Here is a 16727-nt window from a genome sequence, read left to right as displayed (position 1 = left end):
AACTGACCTAAAAAGTCTGAAAGGGGTCCTAGTTCACTTGACAGAACCCAGGGAAAGCTCTGGGCTGATGAGTCAGTCAGCTCATCAGTGTACAGACTTGACTTTTTCTATTGACTTGTCAAGTGAAACTTCAACCCATGAGACTACTTGAAATGATTAGTGAGGTGAAGTAGTGATCTGGTGGAGTTTTTCTGAGTTAAGTCAGTGGGTGGAGAAAAGAAAGGTGAAGTGCCGTCACGTCTGAAGTAAAGTGTAATAGTTACTTGTGTTTAGGTAAATGAAACAGCCGATCGGAAGTCTGTTATGCAGTGTTAAACTTTAAAAAAAAAATTCATATGGAGCAGTTTATGCGATGTTTCATAGTTTTTCACAGGAAACCAAAGTTTCCTTTTTTTTAAAAGGGTTCTCGCCCCTCTTTCAAGACTTTTTTTAAAAAAGTATCATAGTGAAATAAAGCTCTCAAAGTTATTCACACACTATAAAGCTACACCCTCAGTATGTCCTTCTGCTTGCGTATACGGGAGGCATTATCTTCAGCTGCACTGGAGTACATTTAGAAAATTCTACTGTTGTAAATTTGATTTGACATTAAAATCTGTAGTGTAGTTTGTTTCAGATGTTTTTTTAAGAAGTCTCTTCCATCCCAGGGTATTGTTGCTGGAATTATGTATGCCATTTTCATTCCTGTGGTATAGAGATGTGGTATTGTAAATCGGCCGTAAATCGAATATATGTAGCAATAGTAAACACTGACGTAATGTCTAATTATACCAATACATTAATGAAAATCTTGAAAGGATGTTCACGTTTTCATACAAGAGATGTTTTTGATAACAGGAATATATGCACTGAGAAAACAAAACTAACAGGCCTTTATCTGCACTTTGATTCAACAGAGACTTAGTATAAATAATAGTGATGGATTAAAAAATCTTTCCAGAAGATTTATCTACATAATTTTTAATTTTTCCCCATTTTGTGCCCTTTATGGTATAGGGTATAGCCCATGTACTCTTTATAGTTAAGCAGTCAGTGAGAATTGGCTGTAACTTGCCCTTATGCACATTTTGTGCACTGTAATCTGTATCTATTGTCTTAAGTTTCCTCACTTTTTTTTTTTAGTTTCAGTACCCTTGACTTGAACACACTTTTCTTAATTAAACTGGATTGGCTGCAAAAGGAAAAGCTACATTCATTGAGCGTGGTAAAAACGCTCTTCCTCCTATGGTCCAGTAGGTGCAGAAATCCCATGTGGAAGCCAGGGGGGGATTGTGGGAATTTTGTCCCCTGTCCCTGCATCCCCCAAGGTCTCCCCACCCTTTACAGTGCCGCAGTTCTTAAAGCGGCAAGAGTTTACGTCACATTTCTGTGGATTTAACTAATTTAGTTTTCTATTTATAAAAATGTGGACTAGCCAGTTACATCCAGAGCAGTTTTGGAATCGGCAGCAAACTTGGCTTATGGCTCCATCTTTCTTGCCAGCACAGGGGAGAGATGTGCACTGCATGCAGGCCTCATCCAGAATATGCTGTCATCATCTGCTGTTTTTCCATTTTGCAGAGCAGCGTTAAGCATCCAAACTAGCACAGATCCCATTGATTGCCGTACAAGCTCAATATACCCAGCAAGCCTCAGGGGTCTTAATTGCATTGCATGCTGGAGCAGCCCTGGCCAACTTCACACCCTTCAAACCCTGGCAGCACTTGATCAATAGTGTGCTGCCACTAGAAATCCCAGTGACAACCGGTTCATCGAAGTCCAGATTTGCATGAAGTGTTCCTGGACTGTAGGCCCTAAGCAGTTGAGCCACACAGGAGTTTTTGTATGTAGAGATATAAGTCTGATAGCGATGGCAAAAAATAAAGTTTTCGCCTAAAGGGTATTTACTTGACTGCAGCTACCTAATGCCTTAAACAGTAGTGGAACAAGACTTTTCACCATTTTGGCCTGTTTAAACCAAGTCATACTGATCCTTTGTAACCGATCTTCCAACACAGACTTGTCTCCGGGCTTAGTCTTTACCGATCGGACGTTGGTGTTCAATTCCTTTACATCGTGTTTTTCAGCCTTCCCCGTCGGATCCATCGCTTGACCTGCCAGCGTCCGACAAGACGCACGCCGCAGGCCCCAACTCCCAGCTGGCCACCTGCGATGAGCAACAGGCAGGAGGGGACCAGAAGCAGAAGAAGAAAAAGAAGAAGAAAGTGAAAGCCAGTCCCGGGGAGGGCGGGGGCGAAGCCGGGCCGGAGGGCTGTGTGGATGGGTCGAGTCCCCTGAAGAACCCGGCCGCAGAACAGCCGGAGGAGAAGAAGAAAAAGAAGAAGCCAAAGGAGAAGAAGGAGCCGAAGGAACCCAAGCCGCCCAAAACCCCGAAAACACCTAAGACGCCAAAAGAGCCCAAGGAGAAGAAAGTCAAAACGACCACGCCGAAAGCAAAGAGCACCCCAAAAGTCAGGTAAGCAAGCATGCGATTTTAGAAACTGGAGGAACGCTTAGCAGAACGGTCCTGTATAGTTCAAGTGCTTCTGTTCACAAGCAGATGTGAGTGGTTATACTCACCTTTCCTGTCACAATTGGGGAATCCCCCTCTTTTGCAAGAGAAACCACTTGTCTTGAGCTTTTTATCTCCTTTACCAATTTTATCTCCTTTTTATTACAAGATGTAGTTTATTTTCCTGGGATATTTTACTTTTAAATAAAAGGTTTATTCAATAAAGGGGATATTGCTAGAAAAACAGCGTAAGGATGTAGTCAACAAGGACGAAGAGCATGCCCCCAGCTCCTGAAATGTTTCATTACATATTGAGAGAATAGCACTCGTTCAAAAATGGGTAAATTCAAATGTTTTACATGTTTATAATTTATACATAATGTCTCATTTATATTTAGGGGGCCAGGTAACAATTTTCCCTGGTATTTCCATATGCTTACAAAACCCTATCCCTAGAAAGAAACTCGCAATTAGGCAGTTTTAAAGATCTATGGAAAGTTTGCAGAGTGGAAGTTGTGCTAGCAGGTCTCATGATTTTACAGAAACTTTTCAGAATTTCTGGCATTTGAAAACTTTTTCTATGAAATCGCACATAATATACATTTTTAACTCTGCACCCATTGTGAACGTTATACCATCCCCATGATAAAATGTGTGGTTAATTGGTCACATGGTTTCGCTGCCGTGCTGGATTTGGATGAAACTTAAATGACTTCTCTAAAGAAACTTAAACTGAATGAAGCACAACATGACAAAGTAGTTTTTCAGTTAAGACTGATCATGGTAAGATGCTACCTTAAACATGACTGCCACAAGAAGAGCAAATTCAAGACTGGGGTCATTTGCATATATTTACATATTATAGTACATTTGGATAGGTCTGCTATGAATAAACAGTGACTGATGAAGAATTTATACTTTCACATTTTGGCCACGTGGTGTGGCTCATACACGCAATAAGTTTCTGTTTTCAAAAATGAATATTTCCAAATACAAAAATAGTTTTTGAAAACTTAAGTGAAGCGATTTGGTGCATATATCCCATGTCTTTCCCAAGACTTGGTTCAGGAGGACTTGATCGGTCACAAATTTTTGGCTATTGCAATACATTAGTCCAACATTCCAGTATCTTTCTGAATGCGCTTGATCAATTAGAAGAAAGCTTGGTAGCCTATAGAAATCCACAAGTGAATATGGTTAATGGGTCACGCGGTTTGGCAGACAAAGCCTTTGACCTGTCCTGGGTAAATGAAAAAAATCTTCATGGTTACTAGAGGACACTCAGAAAGCCTAGTTTCCTAGTATACATGACCTTGCCTGTGACCTCTGGCAATTTTGTAAAGATGCAAGATATTCTCTGTATCTTAGACCACATTTAGGTCATGATTATAGTACATATATAGGAAACCATGTAGTCTATCATAAATGTCCTTGTCTTTGACCTCACCTAAAGGTCAATGGCAAAGCTACATCAAATCTTGCAGCTATATTTGTTGTTAATTTGTATTTCAAGAAGTGACCTTCTCTAATGGTACTTGGCAGCGTGTCAGTGCAGTCTTTTGCACCTCCCTTGCATAATGGATAGACTGTCTTTTGGACAACAGGACATCTGCAGCTGAGTAAAAATTAGAACAAGCTCTCCATTAAATCTTAGCAGAATCGAATTCTAATACATTTACATTTTCAAGGCTTAATATTTTATGTCTTAGTTTATTTTGAAGGTCCGCTGTACACACTGCATCTGGTCAGTTTTGTTTTTACATTGCATAAAAATCATGAGATTTTCAATCGGGATTCTGTCATTTCAGCATCTTGCTCCTACATATTTAGGACTCGGTTTCAATTTGAAACTTTCAAAAAGTTCAAACCTGGATTCTGCTGCTCTCCCCCCTGTGACTAGAACTTCCCGTGTGGCAGTGCACACTTGGCACAATTGAAATAAGCATACTGAGGGCAGGGTTAGGTGGAGTCGGCCACAGTGCAGCTCTTGGCTGCTGGTGAAATGGCTACCTCTGCGTCGTCTTGGGCATCAGCAGGCTGGCTGTGAAGTCTGTGAGCAACAGACTGTTTGTGCAGTCGGTCGTGAATCTGCTGGAGTGCCTGCCATGTCAGAAGCTGATTGGCTTGATGGGAGGGCAGGTGGGAGGAGTTTGCCTATCGTTTCTTCTGTGTGATTCCAGGGCACTGGAAGGGAACAGGTTCTCTGACTGGGAGTCGGGACAAATTATGGCACTACTTGTGACAGGTCTTCCAAATTGACCTCCAGTAGTCTGGCATGAGGGCGGTCTCCTTCCAAGAGCAAATCTTGAAAAGTCCTGCTTGTAGCAGTTTGTAGTATTTTTGATATGTCTTCTCAAGCTGAGATATTCATTGGTGCCTACAAATAGATCTGGCAGTATTTGTGTCCATTGTCTCATCAATAGGCAGAGAGTACACCTTGCAGTTAGAGGCAGACTCATTTCAATATCCTGCACTATTTCGCCAATTTGTGATACTGTCCAGTGTGATCAGATCGCACTTTAAAATTGGTGTTTCTCAGGAGCTTGTAAAGCCGCAGAAGCAGAGATGCACTTTTTTACAACTTGTCCTGAATAAGTCCAAAGTTATTTGTGATAAGTTCACTTGCCATATAAACGTCTTGTAAAACAATGTCCATCTCCTTTCATGATCTTTTGAAAATCACTTGCTGCTCGTGTAGGCTTTTTGAGGGCTTTGATTTTTGCATTTGAATCTGTACTGAGTTGTATTTCTAGATTTTATTTTGCTTCTCAAATAAGTCTTGCATTTTACCCTGACAAAAAAGCATCAATGTACATTAAAAACACTCAAATTCTTTCCCTTCCAGTAGCCGTTTATAAAGTAAGCATGTAGCTGGAACTCCAATTTTTTTTATCCTCCCAAACTACATCAGCATACAGCTACGTTTATTAAATTCATAATGTGTATATATATTCATAGAAATGCTCCCCGTGGAATGGATGAAATTAAAAATCAGACTGGATTGAGGCTGTAGGCTGTAGTTTTCTCACCTCAAGTACAGGGGTTGTCCCTGTCAGCCCAGATGTAGACAGCTGGGAATTCCAAATTGGGTCAGTATATAATACACAATTGGTGATTCTATAGAAAAGCATTTTGATGGCAAAAGCAAAATTTTCATTTTTGATATAATCTTTAATATAAATATTTGTTCAGAATTCATATATCCAAAAATCAGCTCCGATTTTACCAGTGCCAAGATAGTTGTGTCAAAGATTGGCAATCGGCTTTCAGTCTTGTCGTCTGCTGCGTTTTGCGGGATATGGCTTTGTCTCAATTTTTTTCCCCAAAAATGTAAATTATTTTAGAGTTTTCTTGGTTCTCTAGATGGTATGTAATGTACATAGCAAGGCGGATATTAGTGATTGATCATCCACATTCCTCCAGCTTTGGCAAAGCTGTGTGGTTTACATAGCTATTATATGAAGTGATACAGGTTTATGTGAGATTGAATTACTTAGATGTAAGTGTCATCTGTCAGACTGATTTGTGCATTCAACAGTCTGGAAACAAAAATGAACTGGTGCCTGACCGTGGCTTGAGGCAATGTCCAGCCACACCTCTCTACTGGTACTCCACCCCCCACATTGTTTGGCTTACAGTTAAAAGGCAAATATTAGTGTTTGTCTGGCTCCTGGTGGATAAGTGCTTTACATAGGTCAATAAAATGTGACCAATATTCAAATTTGTATTAACCGACATGTAATGTGCAACTTAACACTTTGTTCTGTGCTTCATGATTATGCAAAATAATTACTGTACAAATCTATTAGTACAACAATTTGGTGATCTGGCTGCGTAATTTACTATTCCCTGCCACCTTCACCTCTGTACTTTTGTTGGTTCTTAAATAGCCCTGCTAATAGCCTTTATCATTTCCAGGGCAGAAAAAGAACTCTGGAGCTTTCAGGATATACCACTGTATAGTTCAAGTACAAGGGGAAAACAGCTTCTGTTTATCTAAATGTGGAATCAAGTGTGCTCACCTGGTTTGTATTTGATTTGCTTAGCAGATGCCCTTGTCCAGGGCAACTTACAGTATAGATGATAGACTAAGTTGAAGTATAGCACAAGGAACACTTGTGCATGTACAGTCAGGTAAAAATGTCAACTCACATTTGAATTTTCATTTGGCTATTGAAGAAAAATAAAACCCAATGTATGACCTAAAACTAAATAGGAGTAACAGTCTTCTATAGTTCAGTGTGTTATTTCATTTTGAATGGGGACATGGATTCATCATTGCTACTGTACTGAAAATAAAAATGTTATCAATTATACAGAATGAAGTAATGCCCAGCAGAACCGGCATTCATTGTGCTCAGTGCCTGGAGAGCAGACATTGGTGGGATTTATTCATAGTACTCAAATTATATAAACTATAGACAGATGTTCATAATTTTTAAATTTGAACAACTGTTACCAAGAGAGTTTCAACATTTCAGACATCTGAAGTTAATTTTCCATTTCCCATGATTTTTGAAAATGGAATCCTGTCAAGTTCTGAAAACACGGATGTAGCACTAACATTCAAACTGCGGCAAAAGGCAGACAGTGGCTCAACGCAAGAAGCCGTGTAAGGGAATATAAATTAGCTATAGACCACATGCAAATGTAAACTCTGCCCTCTATTTCTATGGCAACCCAGGTGAATTCTGCCAAGCTTTTATTGGGTATAAAATGGGTTTGCTTTAAAACTATAATTGATTTTTTTTTCGTGTGATGTTTTAGAGGTAGTAAAAGACATTCCCATTAAGTAATAACTTCAGTAGACGTGCAAATGACTTCAGAAATGTGAAAGTCAATTTCTTAGCAACACTGTAGCTCACCATGTGCTCTTTCAGTGCCTTGTGCCTCTTCAAGTGGTTTCATCCACTAAGTTACACAGGTACTAAATTACATAAGTCACAATCTTTATGAATGGCTTTTATACCATTGGCTTGCATTGCAGTCTTTGACGTAAAACAATGAGGCCTTATTGGTCTTGCATTTGAGCGTCACAGTTTTGACTGTTTTGTGGATTTTGTAGCCTCAAATCTGAACTCCCACTGTGACTGTGTGCTGTGACTTTATTATATCTCCATAAATAGGCTCCTGTCACACCACACCTCAATCTGCAAGTAAGCACACTTTAGAACCTGATGCCCTGCTTTCTTCGTCGTCGTCTGTAGTTTTGGCATAGAGGATCCAAATTCTGATCATTTCCCAACAATTGCTGCGATACTTTGCCAGTGTTTTTTTGTAGCAAGCTTTGAAGATTTACTGTGGGGTTGTACCTTGGACTCATAATTCAGGTGGCCTAATCATAATCAGTGTCAGCTTCCTTCATAAGTGTTGAACTGGAACTGTTCCATTTCTTATTTCTTTCAGTGACTTTCCTTTCGTTAACTTTTTTTTTAGTTGAGGTTTGTTGGTAGTCCATTCATTATGTTCTCGGTGTTATGCAGTGTTATTGTAAGTCTGACTAAACTACGTAGTATTTTTTCAACTAATGTTATCTTAAAGGGAAAAACTGTCATGCTACATTTCCATGGGCCAGTGACCCAGAGTGCATTCAGCTAAATTCAAGCCAGTTGTCTTCATACTTTTATTTGTCTATGAACTGCACTTGCAGAATAATGCAAACTGTAGTGTTCATCATGTTAAAGATGTTAAGATGACATTTTTGGGTTTCTCAACGGTGTCAGATGCTGTTTGTTGGTAACGGATCATAACTTTGTTCTTTATTACTCATTAAATTGTGATATGTTTGCGGAAGGGATCATTAGCACAGATGACAGAGCACATAAATAGGCCTAACTGCTGCTAATCTGAAAGAGGTTCATTAAAGGTGAAGTGATTTTCCGTGTTTATATTTTTGTTTTTGACATTTTGCACTGCAGGTTGGAAAAAAAGGAATAAATCTTCATAAAGACACTTTGTATGAACAAATTTATTTTGGGGGGGAAAGCAGCCACAAAAGACGTAATGAACTTGCTTTAAAATGTATCTCTTAGATCTATACTTGGTTACAATGATGTCTGAGTTTAGGGGAAATAAATTGCTTAACAGCAGGTTTTAAGTCTGATTTGTTTTCTAAAATGTCACTAAAAAGCACATCTTCAAAGTACAGGACGTTAATTCTTTTAATCTTTTCAGAGACTAAAGCAAACCGCTGTATGAAATTTAGAAGGATAACCACTTTAGGAAAATTATTTATGCACAGTTTGTAGCAGGGATCGGGGCTACAGTTTGTGGGTTAAAGCTTGTATGGATTAGATGTCACGATCTTTTATTTTTTACGTCATAGACCCGTCATTTAACAGAATAGTTCTGCAGGGTGCATGACCTTGCTATGAAAAAGAAGATAGTGCTGTTGTCTTATGTAGAAACGGGTATAGGTGGTTTTGATTTGATTAGTGTTTAAAAGGGAAGGGGCTGTTTCAGGCTTTTTTTAGGGTTTCCTTCAAAATATCGGTTCTTTACGAGAATGCTGTGTTTATGGATGTTACAGGAAGCTGTGACTCACTGTTTTTGAAGCTGCAGCTTCCACCTGAAGAACGTGTATTTTTCTCTGTAAACAAAACCGTGTAGCTGCTGGTCTGTGGAGCTCTGGCACTCGTGGAGGTGTGTAGCTCAAGGTGACTCATTAGTGAAAGCAGGTGTTAACGCGCCCTGCTCCCACTCCCGTGTGTTAGTCCTAGCCGTGCTGTGCTCTAGCTTTGTTCCTGGACTTTGCTGTGGCTTGTACGTCTGTGCTGCGCAAGTTAGCATTTTTCAGCCTGTATCAGACCTCCGGGACAATTATTCTTTTCAGCAAGCAGCGTTTTGTGGATAAATTGTGCCGGGATTTTCCTCATTCAGCTCTATCAAGTTTCATGCTTCGTTTCAAGTACAGATTGTTTTTTTTTTTAAATCTCAAAACCTGACTTTCACTGTTACATTCAATGCGCATCACTTAAAGTATTCAAGTAAAGTCAGGTTCTTTTCTGAAGTTACTGCACAGACATCCTATGAAGTATCCTGAACAAGTAGCCTTCCTCCATTTTGTTCCAAAGTGTTGCAAGACGGGCTAAAGAGAAACAATACCCGTCTGTCACACTTTCCAAGGAGGCTGGAATAGCCATTAAAGTTATTTTCTGACATATTTGGAAGGCAAGACAGTGGTCATAGGAGCTTTGATAAAGGCCCCATTGTTGTTTTCACACAAAATGAGCTTGGGATCATGTAACCCCACTGCCAATAAGAAGTATGAATTTTTAAGCAGATGGATAAAATGGGGGCAAAAGTGGTCTGCCACACTGCGAAGAGACTAAAGGCTCGTCTTTTTCTCTCCCAGCATATTGTTATTTCATCATGCACTCTGGATATGCCATTTTACAAGACATTAAATCTGTTACCCGTAGTTCTTAGCAGTAGTGCCTGTGCCTTGGGTCCTCTAAATTAAATTGTTCGCAGCAGTCTATGATTTATAGAGGTCAGCTATCAAAAGCAGTTCTGTCATCTCCTTGAACCAGGCACTTGCTCACTTCCTTGATAGAGTTTGATAGAGTTGCCTTCTTTTCTTATTTGTTATGTTTTGGGGGGGCTCTGCGAGCAGTGATTTGATAAAAGCAAACCACAGAATGCTGTAGTGCAGGTGTTGAGAATGTTTGAAAGATGATTGAGGGAAGCAGATGGCTTTAGTCAGTGGCATCCAGCCAAAAGAGCAGGTGCTGGTCATGTGACCACTGGTTACCAGGGTAATCTGATTGCTCTTGGCATGCAGATGAAAGGAAAGGGGCCCAGTGCGCGGCTATAGCATTGTATAATTTGTGGCAGCGAGAGCGGAAATAAATGCTGGAAGTGGAGCCTCATAGTAGGGGTGGCTCTTGGCCATGTGTGGTGTAAACTTAGGGAGAGATGAGAGGGAATACAGTATGTTGCAGTTTTTTTTTTTCTTTTTTAGCTTGGAGATGAACTGTAAGAATGAAATAAATCCGTAGCGCGTCTTGCATGTCCGAAGTGCACTTCAGTGTAAAGTCCTTGACACCGCTGCGAAGTGAAAGAGCAAAATTGTACACCGGGCAACCAGCTTTATTTAACCATATCTGCCTTGATCTGGACCAGCGCTGCGAAAGTTAGCCCTTTTGTTCTTTATCCGCGTTGGTTCAGGAAAAAAGGATTTTGCATATTGCTTGTGACTGAAATTATTGAAGTTTCTTTTTTGTATAACAATTTTAGTAGGGACTAGTAATCTGAAATCCAAACCTACAGCTATAAACCCATTTGTAGCTCAGATGTTATTTATTCTTCATGCTAAACCCTGAATTACTTAACCACTTTCTTCCTCTTAAAAGCACTTCCTCTCGCACTGATGTGGAAGTGGCGTATGTCCTCCTTTTATTAAGAAATCTGTCAATCAATGGGGGGGAGGGGGAGTGAGAAATCAGCTCAAGAGCTCCTATTAAAATGAAATGTCAAGAAGACTTAAGGTTTTGCTTGAAATGCAGGACCTCTCTTCTTTAAGTGTCATTTAGTTGACCACTTTTTTACCACTTTTTTTTCTTTAACTGTTGCATTTTTGTACTGTATGTAGTGTATCTTTCCTCTGGGATTTGTCTGCTGGTCAGGCTGGGGACATTTAAGGAAGTGTCAGAGACTGAACCTCTAGACTCTGAACTTGGAGGGAGGGGTCGTGGGTTCAGATCGGGTTTGGGACACTGGGCATGTACCCATTTGCAAAGTTAGAAAAGTACCTTTAACACAAAGGGCTCACATTGCCAGGTGACTGCATTGCATCATTAAAGGGTCCCCAAGTCATCGTAATGAATGACTTCCCTGGTAAAATAAAGGAGTTAACATAATCCTAAATCCAATTCCTGCTTGAATATTTCAAATAGACATTTTTTTAAACGGCCTTTCTGATTAATTTATATGACCTTTTCTAGAAACTGATGCAGTTTTAGGAGAATGAAAAGTAGGGAAACAGTTTGAGTGCACAGAAATGCACTTGCATCTTGTGATTTGGGAGCAGGTGTAGGGAATTGAATTTCAGCGGTGCGTTTGTGTACTGAACATCCGTCATTTTCTGAAGTCACACACCCAAAGAAGGCTCCACAGCCGAAACGTTGTTTCCTTTCTTTTCAGCACAGAATAAACCTTTACTTGTTCCTTTGCAGCCTGCACATGCTGATGCAGCTCCCTACTTGAAACTTTTCTGAAGGGGGTTAGGTTTATTAATCTTTCACTTTTATCCCCTCTTTTCAGTGTTAAAAAGCCTGATCCCGAAACAAGCACTACAAAGAAGAAGGAAGGGAAGCGCAAGCGGGAATCCTCTGACAATTCTGACTTGGAAAAAACACCCCCTCCTTCTCCGGAGGAGGAGGAGGATCTGGGCGTTCAGGTAAAGATACTTAATCTTACTGGCTGTGGGGAATAAGGCAAGTGACAGAACTGGGCTATTGTATGGTACCTGTTACACTTAAATTTCAGGTGTAGTAAAAGCACTCTATCATGGTTACCTGTGGGACTAACCAAGGCGATCGTTTAAAGATGGGTGCGTTTGCATCGCAAAATACATATAATTGGGCCAAGTGAATTCCGGGTTTTTTTATTCATGGTGGTCTTCAAATGGACTGATGGCAACTGAAGCCTTTGAAATGTGTGGGCAGATTCATGTACTTAAGAGCCACATTTAAGTTTTCCATGCTTTTGAGTTTAATTTGTTGGTTTTCCCAGCCATCACTATTGTATATGCAACATTTTTCTATTTGCGGCATCCGAATTTTATTATAGATATGTTTTATTAATAGATACAGACAGGACTACCAGTGCATGAGCTATATTGCTAGTAATATTAGAGGAAATGTGAACTGGGTTTTTTTTTGTGCTGTTGCATATTACTGGAGTCAGAAAAATCGGATTTCTCCCCATCGTTTGCAATGAAGTGGGAGAAAAGAAATGGCAAGGTGTAAAATGGATAGTTTAAGGGTTGAAGTGACTAATTCTGTGTCCTTTACTAGGCATCCTGTGCTCAACTAGACAGAAATGGGAAATGCAGGACTCCAAAGCAGGCAGCCATTAAGTGTTTATTTGCCCAGATAACGCAGAGTAAAAGAAAACCTTTGTTCGAACTTTGCTATATGTGTGGTATGAAAGCTCGGTAGCTCTCTGCATTATTTCAAACATCATGTAAGATTTTGCCTGAATTGGAACCATAAGATATCCTTTTTCTTAAACATTTTTGCAAAGCCTTTTTAATAAAATTAGACAAGTGGTTTTCAATCTGTCATTTTTTCAAATGATCTAATTTTCTATGGCTCAAAAATGGTTTGCAGCGCATGTGCCCTCTAGCACCAAAAATTGGATAATGCTACTACTGCTAAGTTTATTTATAAAACATAAGTCAACTTCTTCCTCTTTAGTATGCTAATTGGAATTCCTTGGCATTATATCAGCTTTAATCCATTTAGCGTTGTATCACAATACAGTAAATTCTGTTAGACTGTAAGCATATGGAAGCAGTCAAAAAAGAACCATTCAGAAAAAACAAATGACCCAGGGTTTTGACATACTGTAATTATCTTGTTTCCCTGACTTATTCTTAAGGTACTTGCCAATTATGTTTTTCTGAAAGTCTAACCCATCTAATTTAGATTAACCTTACTTTTCTGGTATAGTTTTTCCCTGTCTGCACCCAATCGCTTGCATGTCCCCGCGTAAGGCAGTAGCGTGTGTCGAGTTATGAGCCGTGATAACCTGCCGTTGCAGAAGAGACGGTCCAGCAGGCAGGTCAAGAGGAAGCGTTACACGGAGGACTTGGAGTTCAAGATTTCCGATGAAGAAGGGGAGGATGGAGACGCCACAGGACAGAAGTCACCGTCAAACGCTTCGGAGCAGCAGGTCAGCTCTCATCCCACACGCTATGCTTCTTTCTTATGGCTGGTCAGGGGTGGTTGCGCAAGGAGGTTTTGCATGTTTGTATCGCTAACCTTTTGAAATAACTTTTAAGGAGGCTCCGGATGCAGAGGGCCCCGTTGTGGAAAAAATCATGGGTATGCGCATGGGGAAGAAGAAGGTAAGGACCTGCCTTTATTTTCGCCGAATGATCGGTAGATTTCTAGGAGATTGCCAAGTTACATTTGTAGAGCACTTGCTTGGGAGACGGTAACCCTGTCGGCATTTAGTAAACTTAAAAAATAATTGGGGTGATTTTTTTTTTCATTCAGTTGAAAATCTGAGCTTTAATCTCTGGATCAGTTACTGATTAGTATAATGTTAACCGTTTGAATAAAGTCTTTGATGTAGTTTACCTTTAACCCTTTCACACAAAGAGAAGTAGATGGTGTGTTATTCCTTTGAAACATCCTCAAATAAGTGTAGAACAAGTCAGCCAAAAATAATACTTGTGGCTTTTAGTAGTGCAGCTGCAAATTGGCTGCTGCCTGAGGAAATGGTACGTTTGGCGTCTGCTTAACACTGTGGTTTTGGCAGGAAGCCAAGCTCCGGGTCAGGTTATTGTGAATGGAGCTGCGTGTGGTTGAGGAGGAGTTAAAATGATTCATGACTCAGTTGACACGGAGAGCAGGGTGGTTGGGATTGATAGTTTTTTGTTGAGGTATTACAATAAAGTGAAAAGTCCTGCCAAAAGTGCATTCTAAGTTTTTAAAAAATTCAAACTGTGCTAGTTATTACCCTAAGTAGCTGTGGATTTAAATAGCATTGACAGATGGTTCTTTCAGACACATTCCTCTAATATTAAGCTTATTATTTCAGACGGAGTCTGGGGAAGAAGTGGATATTGAAGAATTTTACGTCAAATTCAAAAACTTGTGAGTCCTTATTCTAATTTGAAGTGTGCAATACTATTTTCTAAACAGAAATAATGACTGAACTAGAAATGTGAATTTTTTTAAAATGCTCTCAATAAAGGAGTGGGCTGTGTTCAAATGACTTTTAAAATCTGTGCATTCAACACAGTGCTTCTAAGCGGTAATGTTAAAAGCTTGGAAATGCAAGATGTAATGGTGCCATTTCAGGTTTAGGGACTGGCAATTCATTATTGAATTTACTCAGTTCTGGCCTCATAAGTTACCTTTTCAGCAATATTTCATAACTTAATGCAGTACTAGCCTTTTTATCCTTGTTCAACAGTTTACTGACTATAGAGTGATTTTTTTTACCTCAATACCCAGTGTGATGTTGAGATCCTTCTTTGAACATAGTGAGCCTATGCCGCAAAAGGACGCAAAATGTCAGTCTGAGAGAAGCATATAAATGGAAAATGCATAGTGTTAAAGCGTTTTATTTTTGAAGAGCTAGAAAAATTGCTGTTTTGGTTATTCTGTTTTCAGCCAATAGAATTTTTTTATATTGCCTTAGTATAAGAGGTTATTCCATACTCTGGAAAGCTGCTGAACCATTTTTAAGTATAAATATAAATATTTTGCGTTCCTCAGGTATCACTTTACTTTTTCTTGTCTGAATGTCAATACCATCAACAGCCACAAGCACAAACCTGTATTTAAAGTGTTTTTTAAAGTAATTCATATACACAGAAAAAAAGTTAAATGTCTAGTTTAGTGAGAAAGACTTGAAATCTTGAGTATTCCGAATTGTTTGGGTCTGTCCGAGGAAATGGCTGTGTGAATTGTGAAGGTGACTCTTAAGCTCCCTGTTTGCAGTTCCTACCTTCACTGTCGATGGGCTGACATAGAAGAGCTGGGGAAGGACAAAAGGGTCCACCAGAAAGTTAAGAGGTTCAAAGCTAAGCAGTCCCTTAACAATTTCCTCAGTGAGGTGAGCATCCTTCCTCTCCTGTCTTACGAGGACTGGTACACTCTCTGCTAAAGTCCCTTTATTGATCTTTAATTTGTTTTGTCCTGTTTCTGAGAAGAGATGAGTGCTTTTCACTGCTGTCAACTTCGCTCTTGCTGTGAATTTCTTGAGTGACATTTGGTTTTGTGAAAATCAGTGCTGTTATGTTAAATATTAGAATATTAGGCATGAAAGGTTTAGTGCTCAACACCAGTTTGTAGTATTAAAGCTTTAAGTTTTTTATATGATCAAATTATCATTCCATCAGATCGCAATCCAGAACTGAAGGCAAGCCTTGCTAATTTCCACATTGAATGCTTCACATTAAGGAATACCAAGCAGTCGAAAAACATTGCTTTTGAAAAGCCCTTTTGATTCCTCATTAGTGGATTGTAATTTCACACTTCATTTAAAATATTCTTAAACATTCTCTCACAGTAAAAAGGGTTTTGCACAATAATTAAGAGGCCCAGTTCATAAAGCCTGAGGAATTTGCTTTCCTCATGGGGGGATTCCTGCTGAATTGTAGCACTTTAATTAATGTGATTTGGGTTTTACTGTCATACATTCTCTTCAGCAAACTTAATATCTAGTTTCCCCTTTGGTTTTCAGATGGATGATGAGCCTTTCAATCCAGACTATGTGGAAGTGGATAGAATTCTGGATGTTTCTCAAAGCACTGATGACAATGGAGAGGTACCTTTCTAAATTTTTCCCCCTTGTAGTCACATAGGGGAAAAATGCTTAAGCATTTCATGGTATATTTTATTTATTTGTAAATTGTCAAATATAAATTGCTCGAACAATACACATTTTGTAAAGCAGCCCTTTTTCCACCACTTACCCTCAACTGTTCTAAAAAAAATTCATTTTTCTATAGCCTGTCACTCACTATCTGGTGAAGTGGTGTTCGCTTCCATATGAAGACAGCACTTGGGAACTGAAGCAGGACATAGACTCGGCTAAGATTGAAGAATTTGAGAAACTTATGGCCAGAGAGCCTGAGCTGAATCGAGTGGTAAGAATTTGCACCACACTCTTTTTTTTTTAATATGGGGGGAAAAGGACATGTTCTCGCGGTCACTAGGAAACCACTAATGGGAATTGTTTTATTTAAAACAGGAGCGGCCTCCTGCAAGCGACTGGCAGAAATCCGAGAGTTCCAGGGAATATAAAAATGGAAATGCACTCAGGGAATACCAGCTGGAGGGAGTCAATTGGCTGCTCTTCAATTGGTACAACGCGTATGTATACAATTAGTTATAACTACTCCTTCAAATGGTGCACCATCCCCTTTTTCAGCTGAGCAATATCTGCTATGTCTTTAAGCGTTTCAGTCATTTAACTTGATTTCATTTGCCATAAAATTTTTCAGGAGCATTTAAAGCGAATCATGAAGGGAGACCTTGTTACAGTAAAGCAC

General features: G+C 39.5%; 1 protein-coding gene across 3 annotated transcripts in view; it reads left to right on the top strand.

The window, feature by feature from the left end:
• Window positions 1-16727, top strand: part of chd7 (chromodomain helicase DNA binding protein 7) — an 80422-nt gene that overhangs the window by 38710 nt on the left and 24985 nt on the right. For all 3 annotated transcript variants that reach the window (XM_088918633.1, XM_088918632.1, XM_088918631.1), the window contains exons 3-11: window positions 2067-2455; window positions 11756-11891; window positions 13259-13390; window positions 13500-13565; window positions 14264-14319; window positions 15172-15286; window positions 15917-16000; window positions 16185-16322; window positions 16427-16548. In XM_088918633.1, coding sequence (XP_088774759.1) covers window positions 2067-2455; window positions 11756-11891; window positions 13259-13390; window positions 13500-13565; window positions 14264-14319; window positions 15172-15286; window positions 15917-16000; window positions 16185-16322; window positions 16427-16548 — 1238 coding nt within the window. The remainder of the gene's footprint in view (window positions 1-2066; window positions 2456-11755; window positions 11892-13258; window positions 13391-13499; window positions 13566-14263; window positions 14320-15171; window positions 15287-15916; window positions 16001-16184; window positions 16323-16426; window positions 16549-16727) is intronic.

Source organism: Atractosteus spatula, chromosome 6 (assembly GCF_055471065.1).
Source record: "Atractosteus spatula isolate fAtrSpa1 chromosome 6, fAtrSpa1.hap1, whole genome shotgun sequence".
NCBI lineage: Eukaryota > Metazoa > Chordata > Actinopteri > Semionotiformes > Lepisosteidae > Atractosteus > Atractosteus spatula.
The sequence above is the reverse complement of the archived record's forward strand: the minus strand, read 5'-3'. Positions and strand labels throughout refer to the sequence as shown.